We start from the raw sequence: 27,246 nt of genomic DNA on the forward strand, positions 1-27,246 counted from the left end.
GCTGATGTTGTGGGCGTTGCTCGTCCACGAGCTTAGTTTCTTTTCTTTTCTTTTCTTTTCTTGTTTGTCTGTTTTTTTTCCATCTGTCATAAAAAAAAAATCAATAAAATAAATAGGTAATCACATTTTGAGTTGGCTTATCTCCATTTTTGGGAAGTTGGATCTGCTCAAGTTCCTTAACTCTCCAATTATCCATTTTAACTATGACTAATTTTGTTCTATAATTTAAAAATTTATTTATGTCATTACTTTTTTTTTTATATAGATTATTTATGTCATTACTGTTTATAATAATTATATTATATTACAAAATTATAGTTAAAGTTTTTTTAACGATAATTAAAATATTTATTCTAAAACTCATGTTTCCTTTCTTACTTGAACATGTTTCACTTTGCTTCTTATTCTTGCGTGAAAGTAGAAAATGATGTTTGAAGAAGAAATGTAGACTACAAGTTACAACGATGCATTGTTGTTATGAAATTAAAATTTAGTTTTTTAGTCAATATGGGGTTAATTTCTTTTAATTTGGTCTACTAAAATTTATTGGGCTTCTTTCTCATTTTGCTATTATTGGGTGTCGTGAAGAAACCAATTTTTTTATGTGAGCATATTCATTTTTATAATTTTGTTACAAATTGTTTTAATATTTATTAGTTCAGTTCTGATTTTCATTATTAATTAAATATCAATTCAAAATTGTAGTTCAATTAGTTGAACCATGACTCAGAATTTTCATGGATTTAATTTCCGATTCAATTTTTAAAACATTGGTATTAGCTTAGTAAAAAAAAAATGTTACAACGCATTGTGAATTACATATATTATTCATTCTCTTCTCGTTGAAGCAAATTACATATATTATTTGATTGACTGTTTGTTTACCAATCTATCTTGGATAATATCCATCGTACTTTCAACCTCGATGATTAGACTGTGAAAATATTTCATATTTTTAGAGAAATCAAAAAATTGTGTTGAAATAATTCTTATTTTTCTTATCTAGATATTTCACATTGCAAATCTATAACAAATTTTTTGTTGAAATAGAATTTCCTAAATATAATCTTTTGATGAATTTTTTTATAGCTTAACAAAATTAAACCTTGAGAATGTACATATATATCATTCATGGTTGTGGCAGCAGATCTAATTATTTACAATGAACTTCCTTAATCATATATGGATCTTCAAGCTTGAAGAAAGATGAAAATGTTCCTACTTGGTTGTTGAGGGTTGGAAAATCAGAAATGATAAGTAGCATCATCATCAAGCTTCTTGACTAAGTGGTTAGTCCAGCAATTTCTTTTAGTGGAGTCCATGTAAACTTTCTCCTGATCATTCACACAAACATGAAAATAAAAATGTTCAAAAAAAATAAAACATGAAAATAATACATCTTATCTTAACATCACTATAATTCATTTTGAATAAACTTTTCAACAAGTATTTATAGAAACAGTTTAAATAATCCTGCAAATAATACAAATATTTTAGTTAAAAAATTTCTGCATAAGTTGGAATGAGCTTCTCTATTTCCATATTTTCATACCTATATACTTATATAGTATTAGTTTTTCTATGTTAGTTAAGAATAAATTACTTATTATAAAAAAAATAAAAATAAATTACTTATCTTGGTGGAGAAGTTCTTAAATAAGCTACTCCCTGCATCCATTATATTAGGGTGTCCCAAACAATTTGAGGACTTTTTTCTAATATTAAAAATTAGACTTCTAATTAATACAACGTAAACATAAAAAATAACACATAAAATTTGGGTGCAAAGCGTAAAAGTCGGGAGATTCATTATCCGAAAAAATAATATTATTTGTATAAATTATTAAGACCCGGGGGTGCAGCTGCACCCTCTCACGTGTATGTGGCACCGCCACTGGTATGCGCCGTTGCATCATCATGGAATGTGGTTCGATCTCTAAGAAAATTTACAATGGAGAAATTCAATTTTTGGTACTTAAGTGAATCATACGTGTACACATAATTTATTTATAAATTTTTAATAATAATACTTAATAAGCGACCTATCTTTTCAAACGGGCATCTAAAAAAACTTACTAGATGAGACCTACAAATAATCTTTGGGGCCTACTAATAATCTTATATGAACCCACAAGCACACACATCACTTCACACAAATGCTCCAACCACTATGATACTACTCTCTCCGTCCCAAATCTTTAGTCTTTTTTACTTTTTAATTTTGTTTTAAAACTTTAGTCCTTTTAAGAAAGCAATGCACATTTAGTGATATTTTACCATTTGCACCCTTACAAAAGTTAAAGCATTAATTAAATATATTTTATCTTTCTTAATAAAGTAAGGATAAAAATGACTTTACTTATCATTTCTTAATCTCCGTGCAAAACTCCAAAAAAACTAAAGTTTTGAGACGGGTGGATTAATACATTGTGTCATTTTCCACAGTTTACTAATACTTAAATATGATGTTTTCTCTTCCGACCCCGCCTTTCTTTTATACCCCAAAAATTTCATTTTGCCCGTTGTGGTTTGAAGAAAATTTGGCAACATATTTCGGTTTTTAAGAACCGAAACAATTGAAACACAAAATATGCAAATGAATTCTTCACCATGATTTCTTTACTTGAATTTATGGAAGCAACATGATTTTTTCACCATGAATTGAATTCATGGAAGCAATCACCAACTTTGATTTTGATGAACTCATTCGAAAACACCATGAATTACGATGTTTATGGAAGCAAATGAATTCTTCACCATGAATTGAATTTATGGAAGTGATTTCTTCACCATGAATTGAATTCATGGAAGCAATCACCAAAACACCAAGGAAGAAGAAAAAAGCACAACAGGCCAAAACAGCAGAACAGGAATTCAGTTTGTATAAACCGAATTGCTTAAACCGTAAAATTAATTCGGTTCGTACAAATCGAAGTACTCACAAGGATAAAAATGGAAATTCAGGGGTAGAAAAGAAAGACGGAGTCGGGAGAGAAAACATCCTTAAATATTTTCAACAATTACTTTTAAAATTTTCAACTGACCCAAAATTTGAGGCCTTGTGCAGAGGGTCATGTACCCTTACATAGGACGGCCCTGATCTATAAGTTTTTTTTTTTATCAAAAAAAAATTAATTCCTTTAAGAAACAAAGATACAACTAATGAAAATTTTCCCTTTGTATCCTTACAAACATGAAGAAAATGCATTGAACTTTACTTTTACTAATGAATTAAGGGCAAAATGGTCTAAACTTATCTAACTTAAAAGACAAGATTAGTCACAGAGTAGATGTTAATCTAAGCTGGGCATAGCATATATATGTGGAAAGTTGAAGTTAGGCAAATTCAAGTCCTCTAGGCTCTAGCACATGTTTTATGCACCAGAAATTAAGGACAACAATCACTAGAAACAGACAATAAAAGAATAAAAACCACATAATCTACAACAAAATGATAGTAATAATGCAAATAGCAACATGAAGTTTAGAAAATTTGACATCCTACCAATTTCCACATTCAGCAATGACCCTCACATTAGGCCTTAGTGTAGGCAGTAGAGCAAGGAATTGCAGTTCTGCCTTTGAGAGAACCTAAGAAAATGCCAAAAGAACATTTACACCAGTACAATTTGAGGTATGAGGTTTATGATAATTTTCAACAAAACATATAAGTAATCATTATAGTGTTTATGTATGTATGGTGTATTTTAATTTTATTAATGTAATAAATGTAATAGCATAATCCACACCTTGGCTTCAATGATCCAAACCACTAGTCCTTTGGCATTTGGCGGCAATGCTTCCAATCTGTAATCAACTTCTGGTGGGAAATACCACCTTGCTATTGGTTGCTTTCCTAAATGAGCCTGTCATTCATGACAAAATTCTATATACTTTAAACTTGAGTAATAATCTATGAAGCACTAATAACACCAAACACAGGTAATAATATGAGAAAACAAAAGTTATAGAATCTAACTACATGTGAAGGTGTCATGTTTGTATTTGTAATTATTTTGCATAATTTGAATACCAGAGACGTCTTTAATCTGAAGTGTTGATGCTTTACGCCACCAAACACCACTAATTCTAATATATGTAGACAGACACAGATAATAAATTAAGAAAATGAAAGTTGTAGAATATAACTACACGCGTCAGTCTCATGTTGGTATCAGACACCGATAGATGTGAGATATGAGACACACCTTCAATTCAAAGTGTTGTGCTACATTTTCTATCCATCAGATAACAAGAATGAGTTATCAAATCTACAAAAGAGAGAAAAACTTACAGGACAAACAGGGTGAACTTTGGTAAGAGTGGTTTCGGGATCACCGAGACCACGAGCAGTAAGGTCGAGAAAATAGTACCCCTGACGTTGAAGACGAGATAAGTAACGACCTTCATACCCTCCTTCATGAGGAGTATATATAGCAAGTGCTTTATGTTCTTCAACATCTGAAAGCCAACGTCCAATATCAAGTTTAACCAAATCTCCTCCAATGAAGTCACCTAACCCAATTCCACTACTGCACCTCACTACCCTTTTAGTTTTGTTACTGTTACATTGTTTTCCTCTCCAATCCACAAACAATCTTATTGTGTTGTTCTGTTTTTCAGCTATGAAATTGTTCCTTGTTGGTTGTTGAACATTTGAGCATGTTAGTCCTCCACAACGTAAGCTAGCAGATGCTAACATTTTTGTTCTGTTAATAAAGAAATTTAATAATGTTTGTGAGTGGTTATTGGTGAATAAGGTACATGTTTTATTTTCTTCATAAGTTGAAAGATAAAGAAATATTGGTTAGAAATATGTTTTGGTTGGAAATTAGGAAGGGGGTGAGTTGTATGGTGGAGAAATGAGATAAAGTTATCAACGATAGGACATAGGTTTTGTCTTCACTTGTAACCTTCAATTAGAGATGGTGTCATGTGGTCAAGCTTTCCCCTTATTTTAAACAGCTCTGTATTTAAACACATAAATTCTGAACCTGTATCTTTACCCCGTATACAAATCAGTGTAGACGTCAAATTTGAGAGAAGTGTTTCGCGCTGGGCCAAGAGTCCATCTGCGTGCTGAATCGGGTCATTCGACCCCCAAATAACAACACTACAACAAATATGGTATCTGGCAACACTTTTTTAGGCAACACATAAAAATTGTCCCCTAAAAGTTGCCTTAGGCAACGCTTTATGGCTGTTGCCAGAAGTGTTTTTGCAACCGCTTATAATCGTTCCCTAAAATATTATTGGGGACGTTTTCGGAGTGTTACTCTATTATTTAATGGCGATGATTGTTAATTGTCCCCTTAGATACTTCTGGGCACGCTTTTAAATTGTGGCATTATTTCTAACAAAAGGCTACATTTTTATGTTGTTGCATAAGAATTTCAGCCACAACAAATTTTTGGAGGCAATCTTCCCTCCAAACTTTTTCACCAAAAAAATCAAATCTATTATTTTTTATTTTATTTTTAATAAACATAAACATTACACTTCCAGACACACTCAATCTCAAATCGCTACTATTCACATCTACGCCCAATCTCATCTACTCACCTTCGACCATGTTCCTCAAACCCAAATCATAAACGGGTCACGACTCAAAACCAAACCCTTCTTGAACCAATAACCCAAATCCCAAATCGATTTCATTTTCCCTTCTTGTCTTAGATCGCTACTCTCCAAACCCAAATCGCTTCACGCATCAAACCGCTCATCTTCACGCCCTCAGATCTTGGATTTCTCTCTTCAGACCTCAAATCCCAAACCGCTACTCTTCACACACAACTCAGATCGATTTCTATTTCCCAATCTCACGGTATACTTGACTTCTCTCTGCTTTGGATTTCGACTTAGCTTATTATTTATTTTACGTTGTTTATGATCCAAATATGAGAATTTGTAGTGTAGTTTTTCCGGTTTTGATGATTATTTTTTGTTCTCATTTTGAATGGTGTGATGTTTCCCTTTTGAATGATATGTACGAATTTTTAGCTACTGTGAATAGATGAGATTGAGCAAGGAAATAATTTATGGTTCATTTCATGATTTTCCTACTTCTTTGTGTTAATTTCATGATTTTGAAATTTGGGTCGCTGTTATTTTTGCTCAATATGTTTATTTAGAATCAACTTTTATGCTAAGACTTGTTGTACTTAAGTTTTTTTTACTGATTAAACTAATTAGTATGAAGATGAAGAACTAATTAAACTAAACTTGTTTACATGAAGTTGTGGGTCTATTAACAGTTCAGTTTTTTATTGGCTGATATACAATATGTGCAAGACTTTTGTAGTCACAATTTTATTTATTAATTTTTTCCATTGATGGATAATGTGGTTGTTTATGTTTTTTGTTTGTTTTGGATCATTTTGACAAATTCTTTAATTTGAAGTTCATGAATGCTCTATTATGTATGAGTTATAGAAATTGGTGGAATAGGTTGGTGTTCTTGTTATGAATTTAGCATTGGAAGACTTAGACTAAGATGCTTATGGGTTAGTCTATTCCTTGATTAGCTTGTCTATATATTTATGTTATTGAACTTGAGGAAATTTAGTCACATGGTTTTTTCAATCAAAGCAATACAAAGATTGCTACATATAAACCGAGTGGAGCAATCTATATGGCAATATTTAGATATTGACGATCGAGTTTTGCTCACAAAACTGAGTGTTGTGTTTTTTCGTAATTAAAATCTCATTTGATGTTTGTTTGGGAATGGTACCACAATTTACAGCGAGCTTTTTGGTGCTGAGTTACAGGACCAAGCCAACATTTCAGATTACTTCACTTGGCCAGGGGTAAGCTGCAGCAATCATTCAATGTTGGACAACCCTGATCTTGCTCACTAGAAACAAAGGGAATGTGACTAATATATCTTAGCTAAAAGCTTTGAAGTTACATGACCTTTCAAATAATAACTTTGGTGGATTGATTCCTCTTACTTTTGGAACTTTGATGAACATGAGAGTCATTTAACATTACTCAATCTAGCACATAAGGACTAAGTTGTGGAATCTAGTGATAATGACTCGTCAATATAATGTTAGGAGGAAGCACTCTAATGTCTTAACTCACTATTATGCAAGTATTTTGCACAGTGTTGAACAACATCAACTTGTTATATCGTGAGTCTCTTTATCAACTTCAACTTAGATTGGGGTTTCCCTAAATTTTGCCAAAACCCTGACATCCTCTTTCATCCCAAATTAAATTTCTCTGTTCTTGGCTCAGTTAGAAGTTTGATGTTAATTTTTCTGATTATTATTTGCATGTTTTTCATATTCTGTTCAATTTCAAGCCTAACAAGATTTGGTCATATTTGAATGGAACTTTGTTGGTTTTTGGTGTGTATAGGTTTTCGATAATTGTTTATACTTTCTAGATTTTGATTTTGGGTTTGCGGGTTTTTGTGAAATATAGTGATTACTAAATACTAGATACTAATTACTATTTAATACTTAGTATGTAGAGGATAATGGTTTTATGAATGAGCTAGCCAATTCACGTTGAGTGAAAACTCATGCTTGGAGTATGAATGAACCAATTTATCTTGACTAAACCTCATGAAATTGATATTGAAATGCCAAATTACTTGTTATGCCCCTTTACTTGTTATTGAAATTGATATTGAATGTGAAATTGAAATTGATAATCAATTGTATGAAATGTTAACATTTGGTGTAGGTGAATAATGTAGTACAACTAAGCGAGAAGAAGGAATTAACTGAAACAAGCCTTAAAACAAACTACTTTGGTGTAGGTGAACATTGGAGAACTTGGCATTTACTTTTAGCAAGAAAGGGGCATAGTTGCCAAAATCAAGTTAACATTCATTAATTCTCAACTCCAAGTAGGTAAAGGTACACATGTTTAAGTGGCAAATAATTATAATTATGTGCTTGTATTTAAATGCATTTTCTTGGAATATGTAGACAAATTCGATCCTTACCAAGCAATTGAAAATTGTGGTGCAGGAAGCAATTTACTCTTAACACAAAGTGATTTTGATTAGAAACTTAACTTGTCTGATTGTAAGTTATTTGCAATTCAATTTTCCACTACTAATTTCATATTGTCTACATTTTTTAAGTTATTTCTAACCTGTGTATCTGGCCTTAAATTATGTAAGCCTATCTAATTGTTTGATTTTAGCTCTTCTTTTATTTAATTTAATTATTCAATTAGCTATGTAGACACCATTGTGTTTGGTTTTACAGCCCTCTACCATCTAGAGGAAGTCTAGGTATTGTTGTTTGTATTTAAGAGTTGTTGTAGTCTTGTTGTTGAGTTGCATGGTTATTTATACTGAGACAAAACTTCTGAAGTGTATTGGATATCTTGTTGAGTTGTGAGAAATAAAGAAGCAAACGAATTTGTAAAAGGAACCATCACTTATTCTCATATTCCTAAGAGATAGTTCAGATATGAAATTGAATTTTCAATGAAATGACTAGATGTAATTTGGTACATTTACATTATAGAGGACAGTGATACTCTAATTTTGTAATGGCAATATGCATTCTAGTGTATATAGGGTGTGTTGTTAGCATAACTAGTGAGATTGTAGTTCAGTTTTTGTTCAACTATTTGATTATTTGGTGTAGCAGGTTCTGCATTGGAGCAATACGATGAAAAGGGATCATCATCAAAGATATGTTGGAATTGATCAAGAACATTGAAAAGTATGCAAAGGGCATGTTATAGGTGGTTCTTCATATGATTATGCAACCAAGATAGTGGGGGCAATGAAAAGAAATTTACAATTTACACAAAAAGTGCCCAATTTTAGTTGTATTGGTTTTGAGATATTGTCTTAATTTGTATATAAGTAGTCATGGGAGAAGTAACCATGACTTTAGGTGTTTTATAGTAAGAGTCCACATGTTGCTAATTTTTAGTACCCATAGAAAGGAGGTACTCTTTATGCAATTTTGTAATACTACATACATTTGAATGAAGGAGTTCATATATTTGCCTCATTTTTATTTGAAATATATAATTTGGATATTAAATTTGGTTAAAATCTTTTCAAAATTATTGTCTATATTACAAATGTAAATTTAAAAACTGTTGCCTATAAGTTGTGGCCAAAAAATGTTGCCAATACATAATGGGGACGTTTGAAAATTGTTCCCTTTGCTTAATCTTTAGGCAACAATTGTAGACTGTAAATAAAGTTGGCAACGCAGAATAACTGTTCCCTAAAGTTTTTTGAATAATTGTTCCCTTTTCTCGATAACATAGGCGACAGTTTTAAAAAGTGTGCCCAAAACGCGAAAAAACTGTAACCTTAGATAATAGGTAACGCTCGCTTATAAAACAGGTGAAAACTGTCCCCTATACTTTTAGGCAACAATTTTCATGGTTTGGGCAACAGTTTTCAACGGTTGTCTAAAAGCAAAAATGTTGTAGTGCAATGTACATCATATGATGGATACACCTTGATTACAAGAAATTACTGCTCTACAGGGACACGTGGACTAACTGGCACTGCCGCCCTGCCATGAAATGTCACTTGTCACAATTACAACGGAGAGAAGAATATTCTAGGTATTTACAGCCATAATTGTTTCCTTATATAAGGTTTACAAAACGCTACATCAAGTGTGCAATATCTAACCCTAAATACATCCCACTTACGGCGTTTACCGACTTGATCATCAAAGTGTGTGTAGCTAGGTATCACTCCCTACTTTCCAACAGAGTTCAACCATCACCAACAACCAGTTAAACCACCAGCTAAAGTCCATACACAACGGGTTGTCAAAAAAAAAGTCCATACACAACGATTGTCACCGCCGTATGATCTAGATCTTAGGTCTGGAACATATCAAGAAGTAAAAAGATTTGACATAACAATGTATATTTATACGGTTTTTTACTTTTATACTATTAGAAAAAATCGCGACAAATAAAAACGGATGTATTTAATTCAAAATTTGGATCAAATACATTAACTTTTGTTGACCCAAAGAATTTAATCTAATAACTATTAGTTTTTAATTCCATAAACTAGACACTCTTAAATTGTATGGCTCATATAGTTTAAAAGAGATCCGTCAACAATATCTAGTCTAGAATTTTTTAGCTACTCGTAACTATAATAACAACTATAATAGGAATTTGAAAATTATACATGAAAAGACAAAAAAGAATGAATAAATTGTTCTCTAGTATTCTTCATTTGGAGAAAAATGTTGGATTTCAAGTATGAGTGGTTAAGTTTCACATCGGCTATGTATGAGAGAAATGTTGAATTTATAAGAGAGTTGACCCATTAACCTAATGCCTTAAGGTTTTGGGTTGAGATATGGTGTTTCCTAGGGATGGCAAAAAAACTCAAACCCAAGAGACCACACGAACCCAAACCCAAGTCAACAAGTGAAACCCGAGTTGACTGGGTTTGGGTTCGGGTGACACCTGATAATATGAGTTTGGTATTAGTCAAACTCACCCACACCCGAAACTCATACACCCACCCGAAATATGTTAAATTACCTTAATTTTAGTTGTGATTTAATTTCTTGAAAGTCTATGTTGTAATTTCTTGAAAATCTATGTTTGAATTACATTGGAAGACCTTAATTTTAGTTGTAATTTAATTCCAAGTCTATGTTGTAATTTAATTTCTTAAATTTGCAAATTATTTTCATATGCGATGCGGGTTTGGGTTTTGGAAAAAAAAAACTCGAACCCAATGGGTGTGGGCGTAGGTTTTGTTTTGCCACCCGAACAGTCTTTGGGTTTGGGTGTTGATTTCGGGTGTGGGTTTGGTAAGTGTCAAACCCGCCGCACCCATGAGCGCCCGTTGTCATCCCTAGTGTTTCCCTCTCTTGTGGTCCAACTATAGGATGTGTGAACTCACACTTGGGGGGAGAATGTTAGGTTTCAAGTGTGAGTGGTTAAGTCTCACATCGGCTATATATGGAAAAAATGCCTTAAAGTTTTGGGTTGTGATGTGGTGTTTCCCTCTCTTGTGGTCCTAGAGCAATGAATGATGGCTGTGAAATAAAGAAAAATAGCAGGTACTTAATTTAAATTTTAAACCAACTATATTATTTAGTTAATATTATTGTTGTATACCCCTATTCATATTGAAGAAAAGTAGAAGTTTTGGGAGATTTATTATATCAAAAAATTGTTTTTAAAGAGTGACTTAACCACTCATTCTTCTTATTCATATAGTCGCGAAATTTAACCACACACACTTTTGAAACTCAACATTATATATGTAGCATATAGGAGGCACAAAATTTACTCTTGATTTATTTATTCATAGTACTAGTTATTGTTACAACATAATGCCTTTTATTTTTTGCTCACTATGAGCTATATTCATAATTTTGATCACTCATTATAAAGCTCCCAAAATTGAAGATATGGGACTCCTTTTTCTCTGGATTTCTTCCTCCCATTGTTGAGGCTGAGCATTTGCAAAGTAAGATTGTTTCTGATTCTTTAATAGCCTTTCAACCTGTTGAGCTGATCCGGGGAATGCAAGTTCCTTCACTGATCTATGTATTTGACTTATCACATTGTCTTCCTCACCTTCAAATTTTCAATCACAACCAAAAACATATATAAAACTAATTAGCTTTTTCTCATTCAAAAAAGTAGAATAAAATATATTAATCAATGTTAACATGTATGAAAAATATAAATAATTAATACATGCTAGTGAATATAGTATACCTGCAAGGAAGTTCCTCTGATTGTTCTCAGCATTGATACCAAATCCAACTAAATAGAGATTTGAGGAAGCACTCACAGCAACTGGATGACCTGCTGGAATTACAAAAACATCACCTGGAGATAACCTAGCTCTGTACCTTTGCACTTGTCTGCTTCTCTCTTGTCCTTCTTCTTTCTCTGCCTCATCTTCTTCTCTTTGCTCATGTTGATTCTCATTTTCATGACTTACAAGTTCAAACTCGCCGTTTCCTTCAACAGTTGTTACTATCAATGTGGCCCTTGAATTGTAGTGTGGCAAAAAGAGAGATCCCTAAAATTATATTTGAAAAAAAAAAATCATTAAATTTTTTAGCTATATGTTCTCTAATTTGAACATATATATGTAATAAATTAATTTTGTTATACCTCCTTAATCTCTACGGCGTTGACAAGTATATCCAAGTCTTGTAGTTGTGGATTTTTTTCGGGGGTGATCTCAAAGAAGTTGCCAAACTTGTTGGAATAGATAGGGTCACGGTTTCCCAAGTTGAATGGTTCATATTCAGAAGATGCACTTTTTTTAGAGCTAGACTTTGCATTTTTGCTCAGTTCCTCAATTTGTTCCCTTGTTAGTTTGACTATTATATTTGCTTCCTGGCTCTGTTGCCTCCTCCTATCCTTAAGGCCTCTTCTATGTTGTGGTTCTTTGTTCTGCTCTTCTATAAGGACCCTCTCAATCTCCTCATAATCAGCCTATATATATTTATAAGTACATATATAGTGAATATCTACACAAATTTAACAAAACAAATGCATGCAAAATGAATAAATAGGGTTTAGTATGCTTACATTGAAGGCGGCCTCTAGAATATTCTTGCTGAACCCAGATAAAAAGGATTGTTGGTTTTCGCTTCCAGACAATAAGAAAGACTGTCAAAAGGATCAAGAACAATGGTATGAGTAAAAATAGTTATGCTGCAAAGTTTTACAATTAACACCGCGAAATGTGGGCAAATATAGTTGCAATTGTTGTTGTGATGCAATTGTAGTTAGTGACCTCTAAAACTTTGATATTACCTCAAAATGACCGGGTCTGTTTACGGGGATGGCAAGATCTAATACTTTAAGATCTTCGTTGTCGTCGCGGTTTGCCAAATAGGCAATGGTGCCAGCAGGGAGTTTGATGGTATCACCACGCTCAAGGTTGAAGGAGTTTCTATCATTAGGGTTCAACACGGTGAGAATAGCTTTCCCTGCAAATTCCAATTAAAGGAACTTTCAAAATAAAAAATTACTCATTCTTTATTAATTTAATGAACTTTTAAGGTAAGAAATGTCGTTTTTTGTAAACTCTTTTTTTCCTATAAAACACTACATCTTTTTCAATATGTAAGATTTTTTTTTATGCAATTCAATATATAAGATTAGACCATACATAATGATTTTATTATGTAAAATAAAATAAACTACTTGTAATAAATATTTAATTACCACTTAGAACTGCAAGGATGAAGTCAGCATCATTTTGTTGTGGGAGAAAGATGGTGTGAGGCTTGGACTTATATTCTAAAAGGCGGTAGTTTTGGAGATTCTCAAATATTTTAGAACGTTTGTCGAACCTTTGAAGGAGACGGATGTGACCGTTTTCATTTTCAAAAAGGGTTTGGACACGGTTAGACTTAAACAAAAAAGGGTTCTCTTGATCCTGATCTTGATCGGATCTAGAAGAGACACAAACTGAGGAGACTAGGAAAACAATTCCTAGCAGCATTAATGGAGCTTTGATTGCCATTTTAATTTTGAATTAATGTCACTTATAACTTGGATGATGAGATGATGGAGTACACTGAGATTAAACGGTATTTATAGCTATAGAAATGGAAGATAGATGATTGTGATGCATGAACATTTGGCTATGGTGTGACATGCATATTGACGAGTGTTGAAATGAACAAATTGAGGTGGCAAAATGAAGACAATAGTGGTACTGGACTTGGGTGGTGGAGTTTTGTTTGAATTTGATGAACTTGGACATTCTTTTAGTATAAGGGGATGCTTTATATTTATTTTCATCACTGACCAATGGTTGGATTTTGCGTATGAATTATTGAAGCAACTAGAAAACGTTAGTACTCCATATGATATGAGATAAACCAAGAAAAGAACTAACTTTTTTTACTTTTTATTTAAAATTTTCTCGGTAGCCATTTTTTTTTTTGGTACAAAATTTTTGGTATGCATTTATTTAAATATGTACGGGTATGGTATAGTTACTGAGATGATTTAAACGGTGTTTATTAATTTTTCTATATTAAACACTATTTGTAGACCTATTAGAATTGTCAGTGTATCGATAATTCGATACATGTCCAAATAAGATGTATACTGGAATGTTCAATTTTTTTTATTATTAAATATAAACGATATTAATTCATTGAAATTGATAGATTACATTGATGCCAGACTCGGATTCACCTTGACATAAACAAATAAATGGGCAATTGATAATGACAATTTTCATGGTTATAAGTTATAACGTCGGAAATGACCTACAGTTTCATACCCTTCAATTTGTGGATGATACGATTCTGTTTGGTGAAGGTAATTGGGACAATGTCCATTAAAACCTTCGAGGTTTTGAATTGGTGTCTGGCTTGAAGGTCAATTTTTAAAAAAGTAAATTATACAGGATTAATCTTGATGAAACTTTTTTGTCTGTTGCGTCCTCTTTCCTACAATGCGGGGTAGATTCAATTCCATTTCACTTTTTAGGCATTCCAGTCGGTGCCTTGACATTTTCAATCAAGCATTACTTTGCAAATGGAAATGGAGAGCACTTAACGAAGGAAATTCTATGTAGTGCAAATTATTAGTACATAGATCATATGGTTCAATGGACAAAAAATTTATGTGCATCGTGAACAGGTCTGAAAAAGGACAGTCAGTATGGTGAGAGATATCACGAAGATAGGAGGAGAAGATAATGGTGACTGGTTCAAATCTAATGTGTGCACTGTGTTGGGCAAATGAGATAGCATTCGGCTTTGGCAAATAAGATGGGCAGAGAATGTTAGCTTGCAGCATCTTTATCCACAATTGGAGAGCAAAGCTTTGAATTATGAGGCTGTGATAACAGATGTTGGCTTTTGGAATGAAGGCAATTGGCAGTGGCACTTGCAATGGGTAGAGGAATTGCTATCAACCGAGATGGAAGCTTCATCAGAACTAACATGCATGTTGACAGATATCAGTCCAACGCTAGACAGTCTAGATCGCAGGAAATGGATCCCGAACCATGCCGGCATTTTTTCGGTGAGCTCAACTTATGCATGCTTTCCTTCAAAATTGTGACGCACAAACGACCATTGACAATAACGTTGTGGATGCGCTACAAAATTTATGGGCGAATGATGTTCCTTCCAAAGTGAGCATTTTTGGTTGGCGGTTATTATTAGCAAAATTTCCGACCCGTATGGCTTTGGCGAGAAAAATATTATTGTCAATCCTCGTGAATTTGGTTGTGCGTTTTGTTTTCGAGAAGAAGAAGACATCGACCATTTATTTTTTAATTGTTCTTTCTCATTACAAGTATGGAAAAAAAAAAATTAAATGGTTGAATGTGGAATTCATACCCTTTGAAGAATGATGAAAGCATTTTAATACTTTTGACAGTTTGGTGAAGCATAAGAAATACGCTAAAGCAAGGCACATAATTTGGTTAGCAACCACTTTGAGTCTATGGCGTGCACGCAATAACACCATGTTTAGAGGAGAAGTGGTTAATTTGTCTTCCTTAGTAGATCAGATTATTTTTATTTCCTGGTTTTGGTTTATAGGATGAATAGGGAATATTTGTTCTTTTGTATTTTCTAATTGGTGTAATCACCTGTTAGTATTCATTCAAAGCATCTAACGGTATATTTTATTTTTGAATTGTAAGATTTGAGTACATCTAGTACTTCTTATAATTCAAATTTTTCTTATAAAAAAAACTATTTTTTATTCATTGACCCCACTTAAAATATTATAAACTCACCGCATGGATTGTTATTTTTGTAAATGATACTACAGTGTACAACTAAAAACAACACAATGATTAGTATTATGGAGTACTGAGGGATGACAATGGGGCGGGGTGGGGATGGATTTTGCTATCTCCAAACCTAAACTCATAAAATTTGGGTTTCCGTAAGCCCATCCCAATTTCAAGTGGAGATAAAAAAAATATAACCTCAAACTCATATCCAACGGGGACCAGCTATCTCAGAAGGGTTAAGGTATCCTTACGCCTCTTTCCACATAAATTTTGATTGTATTTTAGTATTCTTTTATTAAAAAAAATTAAAAGTCTAAAATTATTTTGTTTCAACATTATTTTTTTATATAAAGAAAAGAAATAGAGAAAACAATTTATTTATTTCTCAAATTAAAAATAAACATATGAATGTAGTAGTTTAAGAGATTGTTTAACGGTTTCTAATTTAAAAGAGGTCAAATATAATTTTAATATAAGCGGGATGGGTTCGAGGACGAGTTCGGGGTGGATATTAATGTCCCCATTATCCGCCCCAACCCCGTCTTTTGAAATCGGGAAAATCCCAAACCCGAACCCAAATTCAGTCAACTCGGATATTTTTCGTCAAAGCGGGTAAGATTTAGACGGGTACCGCAGATATGAGTTTTATTACCATGCCTAAATACTTGATTATATAGTATTACATTATTAGTACAATATACTAAGAAAATGGTATTAAGTGTTCCTGTGAGCATCTTAGTTGGTAGGAATATTGTACCTAATTTATATTGATCAAATTTGGAACTATGGTGTTTTCACTTATTCATCTAAAAAAGAGGAATTCTAACCACTAAACTACTTAAAAAAATGACCTTAAGCCTAAAAAACAAAAACAAAAAAATCACTTCTTTATTTTATAAAATAAATTGAATTTTAAGGACAAATGACTTCGCCACTTATGAGAATTTATGGATCGATCCATGATTGATGCAATACAAATTTAAAATCATTAATGACTTAATTACAGTTTTGTCTCATGTATTCACTTATACATAGAACCTAGAATATATCGACCCGTGCGGTGCACGGGTCTAAGTAGCCGTAGGATGTAACGATAAAATAAAATATGATAATTGCGATAATGAAAGGTATATGAAAAAAATTGATTAACAATAAACAATAGTTCAACAATGAATTTGAATAAATATTCATACAAAGGAAATTATGGTATCTTACGAATTGGAAGTCGTATTTGTATATTCACCATCATCGCCGAAAATATATGGACGGGATTTATTTTGTTAAACGGTTGAGATTAGAAGACGATTAAGGGGATTACATAAAAAAAATGGAATTAAACGGTTAAGATTAGAATAAGATTAAGGGGATCACATAAAAAAAATGAAATTATGGTAAAAATTGCTTTTTGGAGGAATATAAGAGATTACTTCCCTCATTTGTACTTGTACATGCAATCAGAAATCGTTGATTTAAGGTTGTACTTTTGCTGATTGTATAGTGAAACATAAAACTTTGGAATGGCGAGAGTGGCTTTAATCGAGAAGGTTTGTGTACACGACATATCAAGAAGTAAAAAGATCTAACATAATAATGTATTTTTGTATGGTTTTTACCTTTTATACTATATTCAGTTATATAAAAAAATTGCGACAATAAAAACAGATGTATTTGATTCAAAATTTGGATCAACTATAATATATTAATTTTTGTTGAACCAACGAGTATTAACCTAACTCCTTAAAAAAAACGAGTATTAAACTAATAACTATTAGTTTTTAATTCCATAAACTAGATACTCGTAAATTTTATAGCTCAGATAGTTTAAAAGAGATTCATCAACAATTTTTAGTGTACAATTGTTTCGTGACTATAATTACAACTACAGAGTTTTGAAAATTATATATGAAAAAAGAAAAAGAATGAATAAGTTGTTCTATAATATTCTTCATTTGGAGAAAAAGATATGTGCATAATTTCAAATTTTAAACCTACTAATATATAAATATATTGGAGAAAAGTACTAGTTTTGGGAGGTTTACTGTCAAAAAATTGTTTTTAAAGAGAGGGACTTAACCACTCATTCTTTTTATTCATATAGTCGCAAAATTTAACCACACACACTTTTGAAACTCAACATTATATATGTAGCATATAGGAGGCACAAAATTTACTCTTGATTTATTTATTCATAGTACTGGTTATTGTTACAACATAATGCCGTTTTATTTTTTGCTCACTATGAGCTATATTCATAATTTTGATCACTCATTATAAAGCTCCCAAAATTGAATATATGATACTCCTTTTTCTCTAGATTTCTTCCTCCCATTGTTGAGGCTGAGCATTTGTAAAGTAAGATTGTTTCTGATTCTTTAGTAGCCTTTCAACCTGTTGAGCTGATCCGGGGAATGCAAGCTCTTTCACTGATCTATGTATTTGACTTATCACATTGTCTTCCTCACCTTCAAATTTTCAATCACAACCAAAAACATATATAAAACTAATTAGCTTTTTCTCATTCAAAAAAGTAGAATAAAATATATTAATCAATGTTAACATGTATGAAAAATATAAATAATTAATACATGCTAGTGAATATAGTATACCTGCAAGGAAGTTCCTCTGATTGTTCTCAGCATTGATACCAAATCCAACTAAATAGAGATTTGAGGAAGCACTCACAGCAACTGGATGACCTGCTGGAATTACAAAAACATCACCTGGAGATAACCTAGCTCTGTACCTTTGCACTTGTCTGCTTCTCTCTTGTCCTTCTTCTTTCTCTGCCTCATCTTCTTCTCTTTGCTCATGTTGATTCTCATTTTCATGACTTACAAGTTCAAACTCGCCGTTTCCTTCAACAGTTGTTACTATCAATGTGGCCCTTGAATTGTAGTGTGGCAAAAAGAGAGATCCCTAAAATTATATTTGAAAAAAAAAAATCATTAAATTTTTTAGCTATATGTTCTCTAATTTGAACATATATATGTAATAAATTAATTTTGTTATACCTCCTTAATCTCTACGGCGTTGACAAGTATATCCAAGTCTTGTAGTTGTGGATTTTTTTCGGGGGTGATCTCAAAGAAGTTGCCAAACTTGTTGGAATAGATAGGGTCACGGTTTCCCAAGTTGAATGGTTCATATTCAGAAGATGCACTTTTTTTAGAGCTAGACTTTGCATTTTTGCTCAGTTCCTCAATTTGTTCCCTTGTTAGTTTGACTATTATATTTGCTTCCTGGCTCTGTTGCCTCCTCCTATCCTTAAGGCCTCTTCTATGTTGTGGTTCTTTGTTCTGCTCTTCTATAAGGACCCTCTCAATCTCCTCATAATCAGCCTATATATATTTATAAGTACATATATAGTGAATATCTACACAAATTTAACAAAACAAATGCATGCAAAATGAATAAATAGGGTTTAGTATGCTTACATTGAAGGCGGCCTCTAGAATATTCTTGCTGAACCCAGATAAAAAGGATTGTTGGTTTTCGCTTCCAGACAATAAGAAAGACTGTCAAAAGGATCAAGAACAATGGTATGAGTAAAAATAGTTATGCTGCAAAGTTTTACAATTAACACCGCGAAATGTGGGCAAATATAGTTGCAATTGTTGTTGTGATGCAATTGTAGTTAGTGACCTCTAAAACTTTGATATTACCTCAAAATGACCGGGTCTGTTTACGGGGATGGCAAGATCTAATACTTTAAGATCTTCGTTGTCGTCGCGGTTTGCCAAATAGGCAATGGTGCCAGCAGGGAGTTTGATGGTATCACCACGCTCAAGGTTGAAGGAGTTTCTATCATTAGGGTTCAACACGGTGAGAATAGCTTTCCCTGCAAATTCCAATTAAAGGAACTTTCAAAATAAAAAATTACTCATTCTTTATTAATTTAATGAACTTTTAAGGTAAGAAATGTCGTTTTTTGTAAACTCTTTTTTTCCTATAAAACACTACATCTTTTTCAATATGTAAGATTTTTTTTTATGCAATTCAATATATAAGATTAGACCATACATAATGATTTTATTATGTAAAATAAAATAAACTACTTGTAATAAATATTTAATTACCACTTAGAACTGCAAGGATGAAGTCAGCATCATTTTGTTGTGGGAGAAAGATGGTGTGAGGCTTGGACTTATATTCTAAAAGGCGGTAGTTTTGGAGATTCTCAAATATTTTAGAACGTTTGTCGAACCTTTGAAGGAGACGGATGTGACCGTTTTCATTTTCAAAAAGGGTTTGGACACGGTTAGACTTAAACAAAAAAGGGTTCTCTTGATCCTGATCTTGATCGGATCTAGAAGAGACACAAACTGAGGAGACTAGGAAAACAATTCCTAGCAGCATTAATGGAGCTTTGATTGCCATTTTAATTTTGAATTAATGTCACTTATAACTTGGATGATGAGATGATGGAGTACACTGAGATTAAACGGTATTTATAGCTATAGAAATGGAAGATAGATGATTGTGATGCATGAACATTTGGCTATGGTGTGACATGCATATTGACGAGTGTTGAAATGAACAAATTGAGGTGGCAAAATGAAGACAATAGTGGTACTGGACTTGGGTGGTGGAGTTTTGTTTGAATTTGATGAACTTGGACATTCTTTTAGTATAAGGGGATGCTTTATATTTATTTTCATCACTGACCAATGGTTGGATTTTGCGTATGAATTATTGAAGCAACTAGAAAACGTTAGTACTCCATATGATATGAGATAAACCAAGAAAAGAACTAACTTTTTTTACTTTTTATTTAAAATTTTCTCGGTAGCCATTTTTTTTTTTGGTACAAAATTTTTGGTATGCATTTATTTAAATATGTACGGGTATGGTATAGTTACTGAGATGATTTAAACGGTGTTTATTAATTTTTCTATATTAAACACTATTTGTAGACCTATTAGAATTGTCAGTGTATCGATAATTCGATACATGTCCAAATAAGATGTATACTGGAATGTTCAATTTTTTTTATTATTAAATATAAACGATATTAATTCATTGAAATTGATAGATTACATTGATGCCAGACTCGGATTCACCTTGACATAAACAAATAAATGGGCAATTGATAATGACAATTTTCATGGTTATAAGTTATAACGTCGGAAATGACCTACAGTTTCATACCCTTCAATTTGTGGATGATACGATTCTGTTTGGTGAAGGTAATTGGGACAATGTCCATTAAAACCTTCGAGGTTTTGAATTGGTGTCTGGCTTGAAGGTCAATTTTTAAAAAAGTAAATTATACAGGATTAATCTTGATGAAACTTTTTTGTCTGTTGCGTCCTCTTTCCTACAATGCGGGGTAGATTCAATTCCATTTCACTTTTTAGGCATTCCAGTCGGTGCCTTGACATTTTCAATCAAGCATTACTTTGCAAATGGAAATGGAGAGCACTTAACGAAGGAAATTCTATGTAGTGCAAATTATTAGTACATAGATCATATGGTTCAATGGACAAAAAATTTATGTGCATCGTGAACAGGTCTGAAAAAGGACAGTCAGTATGGTGAGAGATATCACGAAGATAGGAGGAGAAGATAATGGTGACTGGTTCAAATCTAATGTGTGCACTGTGTTGGGCAAATGAGATAGCATTCGGCTTTGGCAAATAAGATGGGCAGAGAATGTTAGCTTGCAGCATCTTTATCCACAATTGGAGAGCAAAGCTTTGAATTATGAGGCTGTGATAACAGATGTTGGCTTTTGGAATGAAGGCAATTGGCAGTGGCACTTGCAATGGGTAGAGGAATTGCTATCAACCGAGATGGAAGCTTCATCAGAACTAACATGCATGTTGACAGATATCAGTCCAACGCTAGACAGTCTAGATCGCAGGAAATGGATCCCGAACCATGCCGGCATTTTTTCGGTGAGCTCAACTTATGCATGCTTTCCTTCAAAATTGTGACGCACAAACGACCATTGACAATAACGTTGTGGATGCGCTACAAAATTTATGGGCGAATGATGTTCCTTCCAAAGTGAGCATTTTTGGTTGGCGGTTATTATTAGCAAAATTTCCGACCCGTATGGCTTTGGCGAGAAAAATATTATTGTCAATCCTCGTGAATTTGGTTGTGCGTTTTGTTTTCGAGAAGAAGAAGACATCGACCATTTATTTTTTAATTGTTCTTTCTCATTACAAGTATGGAAAAAAAAAATTAAATGGTTGAATGTGGAATTCATACCCTTTGAAGAATGATGAAAGCATTTTAATACTTTTGGCAGTTTGGTGAAGCATAAGAAATACGCTAAAGCAAGGCACATAATTTGGTTAGCAACCACTTTGAGTCTATGGCGTGCACGCAATAACACCATGTTTAGAGGAGAAGTGGTTAATTTGTCTTCCTTAGTAGATCAGATTATTTTTATTTCCTGGTTTTGGTTTATAGGATGAATAGGGAATATTTGTTCTTTTGTATTTTCTAATTGGTGTAATCACCTGTTAGTATTCATTCAAAGCATCTAACGGTATATTTTATTTTTGAATTGTAAGATTTGAGTACATCTAGTACTTCTTATAATTCAAATTTTTCTTATAAAAAAAACTAATTTTTATTCATTGACCCCACTTAAAATATTATAAACTCACCGCATGGATTGTTATTTTTGTAAATGATACTACAGTGTACAACTAAAAACAACACAATGATTAGTATTATGGAGTACTGAGGGATGACAATGGGGCGGGGTGGGGATGGATTTTGCTATCTCCAAACCTAAACTCATAAAATTTGGGTTTCCGTAAGCTCATCCCAATTTCAAGTGGAGATAAAAAAAATATAACCTCAAACTCATATCCAACGGGGACCAGCTATCTCAGAAGGGTTAAGGTATCCTTACGCCTCTTTCCACATAAATTTTGATTGTATTTTAGTATTCTTTTATTAAAAAAAATTAAAAGTCTAAAATTATTTTGTTTCAACATTATTTTTTTATATAAAGAAAAGAAATAGAGAAAACAATTTATTTATTTCTCAAATTAAAAATAAACATATGAATGTAGTAGTTTAAGAGATTGTTTAACGGTTTCTAATTTAAAAGAGGTCAAATATAATTTTAATATAAGCGGGATGGGTTCGAGGACGAGTTCGGGGTGGATATTAATGTCCCCATTATCCGCCCCAACCCCGTCTTTTGAAATCGGGAAAATCCCAAACCCGAACCCAAATTCAGTCAACTCGGATATTTTTCGTCAAAGCGGGTAAGATTTAGACGGGTACCGCAGATATGAGTTTTATTACCATGCCTAAATACTTGATTATATAGTATTACATTATTAGTACAATATACTAAGAAAATGGTATTAAGTGTTCCTGTGAGCATCTTAGTTGGTAGGAATATTGTACCTAATTTATATTGATCAAATTTGGAACTATGGTGTTTTCACTTATTCATCTAAAAAAGAGGAATTCTAACCACTAAACTACTTAAAAAAATGACCTTAAGCCTAAAAAACAAAAACAAAAAAATCACTTCTTTATTTTATAAAATAAATTGAATTTTAAGGACAAATGACTTCGCCACTTATGAGAATTTATGGATCGATCCATGATTGATGCAATACAAATTTAAAATCATTAATGACTTAATTACAGTTTTGTCTCATGTATTCACTTATACATAGAACCTAGAATATATCGACCCGTGCGGTGCACGGGTCTAAGTAGCCGTAGGATGTAACGATAAAATAAAATATGATAATTGCGATAATGAAAGGTATATGAAAAAAATTGATTAACAATAAACAATAGTTCAACAATGAATTTGAATAAATATTCATACAAAGGAAATTATGGTATCTTACGAATTGGAAGTCGTATTTGTATATTCACCATCATCGCCGAAAATATATGGACGGGATTTATTTTGTTAAACGGTTGAGATTAGAAGACGATTAAGGGGATTACATAAAAAAAATGGAATTAAACGGTTAAGATTAGAATAAGATTAAGGGGATCACATAAAAAAAATGAAATTATGGTAAAAATTGCTTTTTGGAGGAATATAAGAGATTACTTCCCTCATGTGTACTTGTACATGCAATCAGAAATCGTTGATTTAAGGTTGTACTTTTGCTGATTGTATAGTGAAACATAAAACTTTGGAATGGCGAGAGTGGCTTTAATCGAGAAGGTTTGTGTACACGACATATCAAGAAGTAAAAAGATCTAACATAATAATGTATTTTTGTATGGTTTTTACCTTTTATACTATATTCAGTTATATAAAAAAATTGCGACAATAAAAACAGATGTATTTGATTCAAAATTTGGATCAACTATAATATATTAATTTTTGTTGAACCAACGAGTATTAACCTAACTCCTTAAAAAAAACGAGTATTAAACTAATAACTATTAGTTTTTAATTCCATAAACTAGATACTCGTAAATTTTATAGCTCAGATAGTTTAAAAGAGATTCATCAACAATTTTTAGTGTACAATTGTTTCGTGACTATAATTACAACTACAGAGTTTTGAAAATTATATATGAAAAAAGAAAAAGAATGAATAAGTTGTTCTATAATATTCTTCATTTGGAGAAAAAGATATGTGCATAATTTCAAATTTTAAACCTACTAATATATAAATATATTGGAGAAAAGTACTAGTTTTGGGAGGTTTACTACGTCAAAAAATTGTTTTTAAAGAGAGGGACTTAACCACTCATTCTTTTTATTCATATAGTCGCAAAATTTAACCACACACACTTTAGAAACTCAACATTATATATGTAGCATATAGGAGGCACAAAATTTACTCTTGATTTATTTATTCATAGTACTGGTTATTGTTACAACATAATGCCGTTTTATTTTTTGCTCACTATGAGCTATATTCATAATTTTGATCACTCATTATAAAGCTCCCAAAATTGAATATATGATACTCCTTTTTCTCTAGATTTCTTCCTCCCATTGTTGAGGCTGAGCATTTGCAAAGTAAGATTGTTTCTGATTCTTTAGTAGCCTTTCAACCTGTTGAGCTGATCCGGGGAATGCAAGCTCTTTCACTGATCTATGTATTTGACTTATCACATTGTCTTCCTCACCTTCAAATTTTCAATCACAACCAAAAACATATATAAAACTAATTAGCTTTTTCTCATTCAAAAAAGTAGAATAAAATATATTAATCAATGTTAACATGTATGAAAAATATAAATAATTAATACATGCTAGTGAATATAGTATACCTGCAAGGAAGTTCCTCTGATTGTTCTCAGCATTGATACCAAATCCAACTAAATAGAGATTTGAGGAAGCACTCACAGCAACTGGATGACCTGCTGGAATTACAAAAACATCACCTGGAGATAACCTAGCTCTGTACCTTTGCACTTGTCTGCTTCTCTCTTGTCCTTCTTCTTTCTCTGCCTCATCTTCTTCTCTTTGCTCATGTTGATTCTCATTTTCATGACTTACAAGTTCAAACTCGCCGTTTCCTTCAACAGTTGTTACTATCAATGTGGCCCTTGAATTGTAGTGTGGCAAAAAGAGAGATCCCTAAAATTATATTTGAAAAAAAAAATCATTAAATTTTTTAGCTATATGTTCTCTAATTTGAACATATATATGTAATAAATTAATTTTGTTATACCTCCTTAATCTCTACGGCGTTGACAAGTATATCCAAGTCTTGTAGTTGTGGATTTTTTTCGGGGGTGATCTCAAAGAAGTTGCCAAACTTGTTGGAATAGATAGGGTCACGGTTTCCCAAGTTGAATGGTTCATATTCAGAAGATGCACTTTTTTTAGAGCTAGACTTTGCATTTTTGCTCAGTTCCTCAATTTGTTCCCTTGTTAGTTTGACTATTATATTTGCTTCCTGGCTCTGTTGCCTCCTCCTATCCTTAAGGCCTCTTCTATGTTGTGGTTCTTTGTTCTGCTCTTCTATAAGGACCCTCTCAATCTCCTCATAATCAGCCTATATATATTTATAAGTACATATATAGTGAATATCTACACAAATTTAACAAAACAAATGCATGCAAAATGAATAAATAGGGTTTAGTATGCTTACATTGAAGGCGGCCTCTAGAATATTCTTGCTGAACCCAGATAAAAAGGATTGTTGGTTTTCGCTTCCAGACAATAAGAAAGACTGTCAAAAGGATCAAGAACAATGGTATGAGTAAAAATAGTTATTCAAAGTTTTACAATTAACACCTCGAAATGTGGGCAAATATAGTTGCAATTGTTGTTGTGATGCAATTGTAGTTAGTGACCTCTAAAACTTTGATATTACCTCAAAATGACCGGGTCTGTTTACGGGGATGGCAAGATCTAATACTCTAAGATCTTCATTGTCGTCGCGATTTGCCAAATAAGCAATGGTGCCAGCAGGTAGTTTGATGGTATCACCACGCTCAAGGTTGAAGGAGTTTCTATCATTGGGGTTCAACACGGTGAGAATAGCCTTCCCTGCAAATTACATTTTTTTTTTCATGTAAAGCTTTATATCTTTTTAATGATTTTACTATATAAAATAAAATAAACTACTTGTAATAAATATTTAATTACCACTTAGAACTGCAAGGATGAAGTCAGCATCATTTTGTTGTGGGAGAAAGATGGTGTGAGGCTTGGACTTATATTCTAAAAGGCGGTAGTTTTGGAGATTCTCAAATATTTTAGAACGTTTATCGAACCTTTGAAGGAGACGGATGTGACCGTTTTCATTTTCAAAAAGGGTTTGGGCACGGTTAGACTTAAACAAAAAAGGGTTCTCTTGATCCTGATCTTGATCGGATCTAGAAGAGACACAAACTGAGGAGACTAGGAAAACAATTCCTAGCAGCATTAATGGAGCTTTGATTGCCATATTGATTTTGAATTAATGTCACTTATAACTTGGATAATGAGATGATAGAGTACACTGAGATTAAACAGTATTTATAGCTATAGAAATGGAAGATATATGATTGTGATGCATGAACATTTGGCTATGGTGTGGCATGCATATTGACGAGTGTTGAAATGAACAAATTGAGGTGGCAAAATGAAGAGAATAGTGGTACTGAACTTGGGTGGTGGAGTTTTGTTTGAATATGATTTGATGAACTTGGACATTCTTTTAGTATAAGGGGATGGTTTATTATTTTCATCTCTGACCAATGGTTGGATTTTCCATCCTGCGTATGAATTATTGAAGCGACTAGAAAACGTTAACTCCGTATGATATGTGATAAACCAAGAAAAAAAATTAACAAACAACTTTTTTTTTTTTTTTTACTAAATATAAACCATAATTTTTACTCACCAAAAAAAAAAAAAAAAAAACCATAATTTTTTTACGAAACATAACATTTGTATAAAGTTTAAATATGTCAAAAGTATTAATATTGTCAAAATATTACTGGAAGTCATAGTCAAAGCCATAGAAAAAGAAAAATAGTTGTAAATCCTGAGTAAATTTGGGAAATTATGTCCCAAGGTTTTGAGCAAAATGAGAGGCGCATGTGTAAAAATATATTTCTTTTTTTAAAAAATTTCA

The 27,246-nt window shown here is 32.5% G+C and overlaps 4 protein-coding genes and 1 long non-coding RNA gene across 6 annotated transcripts; 1 reads left to right on the top strand and 4 right to left on the bottom strand.

The window, feature by feature from the left end:
- Positions 1–1,052: 1,052 nt before the first annotated feature.
- On the bottom strand, positions 1,053–4,905 carry LOC123915696 (NAD(P)H-quinone oxidoreductase subunit N, chloroplastic). Its single transcript, XM_045966900.1, has 4 exons — positions 4,295–4,905; positions 3,750–3,866; positions 3,506–3,591; positions 1,053–1,334 (listed from the first exon to the last, which is right to left on the bottom strand). Exons 1-4 carry the CDS (start codon positions 4,700–4,702, stop codon positions 1,283–1,285), a joined length of 663 nt encoding a protein of 220 aa, XP_045822856.1. The 5' UTR covers positions 4,703–4,905; the 3' UTR covers positions 1,053–1,282.
- A 360-nt stretch (positions 4,906–5,265) lies between these two features.
- Positions 5,266–8,990, top strand: LOC123915698. 2 transcript variants are annotated; one of them, XR_006811954.1, is made up of 5 exons: positions 5,266–5,824; positions 6,746–7,136; positions 7,696–7,871; positions 7,986–8,042; positions 8,619–8,990. It is a non-coding gene; the product is annotated as an uncharacterized LOC123915698 (long non-coding RNA). The 2 variants fall into 2 exon arrangements; XR_006811955.1 differs by having other exon boundaries at positions 5,481–5,824; positions 8,616–8,990.
- Positions 8,991–11,298: 2,308 nt separating this feature from the next.
- On the bottom strand, positions 11,299–13,490 carry LOC123916284 (provicilin-like). Its single transcript, XM_045967703.1, has 6 exons — positions 13,174–13,490; positions 12,760–12,935; positions 12,532–12,612; positions 12,109–12,435; positions 11,704–12,013; positions 11,299–11,559 (listed from the first exon to the last, which is right to left on the bottom strand). Exons 1-6 carry the CDS (start codon positions 13,472–13,474, stop codon positions 11,366–11,368), a joined length of 1,389 nt encoding a protein of 462 aa, XP_045823659.1. The 5' UTR covers positions 13,475–13,490; the 3' UTR covers positions 11,299–11,365.
- Positions 13,491–17,870: 4,380 nt separating this feature from the next.
- On the bottom strand, positions 17,871–20,111 carry LOC123916274 (vicilin-like). Its single transcript, XM_045967694.1, has 6 exons — positions 19,795–20,111; positions 19,381–19,556; positions 19,153–19,233; positions 18,730–19,056; positions 18,325–18,634; positions 17,871–18,180 (listed from the first exon to the last, which is right to left on the bottom strand). The coding sequence occupies exons 1-6, from the start codon at positions 20,093–20,095 to the stop codon at positions 18,029–18,031; spliced, it is 1,347 nt and encodes a 448-aa protein (XP_045823650.1). The 5' UTR covers positions 20,096–20,111; the 3' UTR covers positions 17,871–18,028.
- A 4,381-nt stretch (positions 20,112–24,492) lies between these two features.
- LOC123916117 (vicilin-like) lies at positions 24,493–26,601 on the bottom strand. The gene is made up of 6 exons (XM_045967489.1): positions 26,274–26,601; positions 25,999–26,174; positions 25,774–25,854; positions 25,351–25,677; positions 24,947–25,256; positions 24,493–24,802 (listed from the first exon to the last, which is right to left on the bottom strand). Exons 1-6 carry the CDS (start codon positions 26,572–26,574, stop codon positions 24,651–24,653), a joined length of 1,347 nt encoding a protein of 448 aa, XP_045823445.1. The 5' UTR covers positions 26,575–26,601; the 3' UTR covers positions 24,493–24,650.
- Positions 26,602–27,246: the final 645 nt, after the last annotated feature.

Source organism: Trifolium pratense, linkage group LG3, assembly GCF_020283565.1.
Source record: "Trifolium pratense cultivar HEN17-A07 linkage group LG3, ARS_RC_1.1, whole genome shotgun sequence".
NCBI lineage: Eukaryota > Viridiplantae > Streptophyta > Magnoliopsida > Fabales > Fabaceae > Trifolium > Trifolium pratense.

Coding starts and splice junctions, on each gene's coding strand:
- LOC123916117 (XM_045967489.1), bottom strand. CDS start 26,574: ATGGCAATCAAAGCTCCATTAATGCTGCTAGGAATTGTTTTCCTAGTC. Junction 25,678..25,773: donor TTCTAGAGGCCGCCTTCAAT/GTAAGCATACTA, acceptor AAATATATATAG/GCTGATTATGAGGAGATTGA. Junction 24,803..24,946: donor TCAGAGGAACTTCCTTGCAG/GTATACTATATT, acceptor GAAAATTTGAAG/GTGAGGAAGACAATGTGATA.
- LOC123916274 (XM_045967694.1), bottom strand. CDS start 20,095: ATGGCAATCAAAGCTCCATTAATGCTGCTAGGAATTGTTTTCCTAGTC. Junction 19,234..19,380: donor ACAGACCCGGTCATTTTGAG/GTAATATCAAAG, acceptor TCCTTTTGACAG/TCTTTCTTATTGTCTGGAAG. Junction 18,635..18,729: donor ACGCCGTAGAGATTAAGGAG/GTATAACAAAAT, acceptor ATATAATTTTAG/GGATCTCTCTTTTTGCCACA.
- LOC123916284 (XM_045967703.1), bottom strand. CDS start 13,474: ATGGCAATCAAAGCTCCATTAATGCTGCTAGGAATTGTTTTCCTAGTC. Junction 12,014..12,108: donor ACGCCGTAGAGATTAAGGAG/GTATAACAAAAT, acceptor ATATAATTTTAG/GGATCTCTCTTTTTGCCACA. Junction 11,560..11,703: donor TCAGAGGAACTTCCTTGCAG/GTATACTATATT, acceptor GAAAATTTGAAG/GTGAGGAAGACAATGTGATA.
- LOC123915696 (XM_045966900.1), bottom strand. CDS start 4,702: ATGTTAGCATCTGCTAGCTTACGTTGTGGAGGACTAACATGCTCAAAT. Junction 3,867..4,294: donor AAGTTCACCCTGTTTGTCCT/GTAAGTTTTTCT, acceptor CATGAATGACAG/GCTCATTTAGGAAAGCAACC. Junction 1,335..3,505: donor ATTGCTGAATGTGGAAATTG/GTAGGATGTCAA, acceptor GTGAATGATCAG/GAGAAAGTTTACATGGACTC.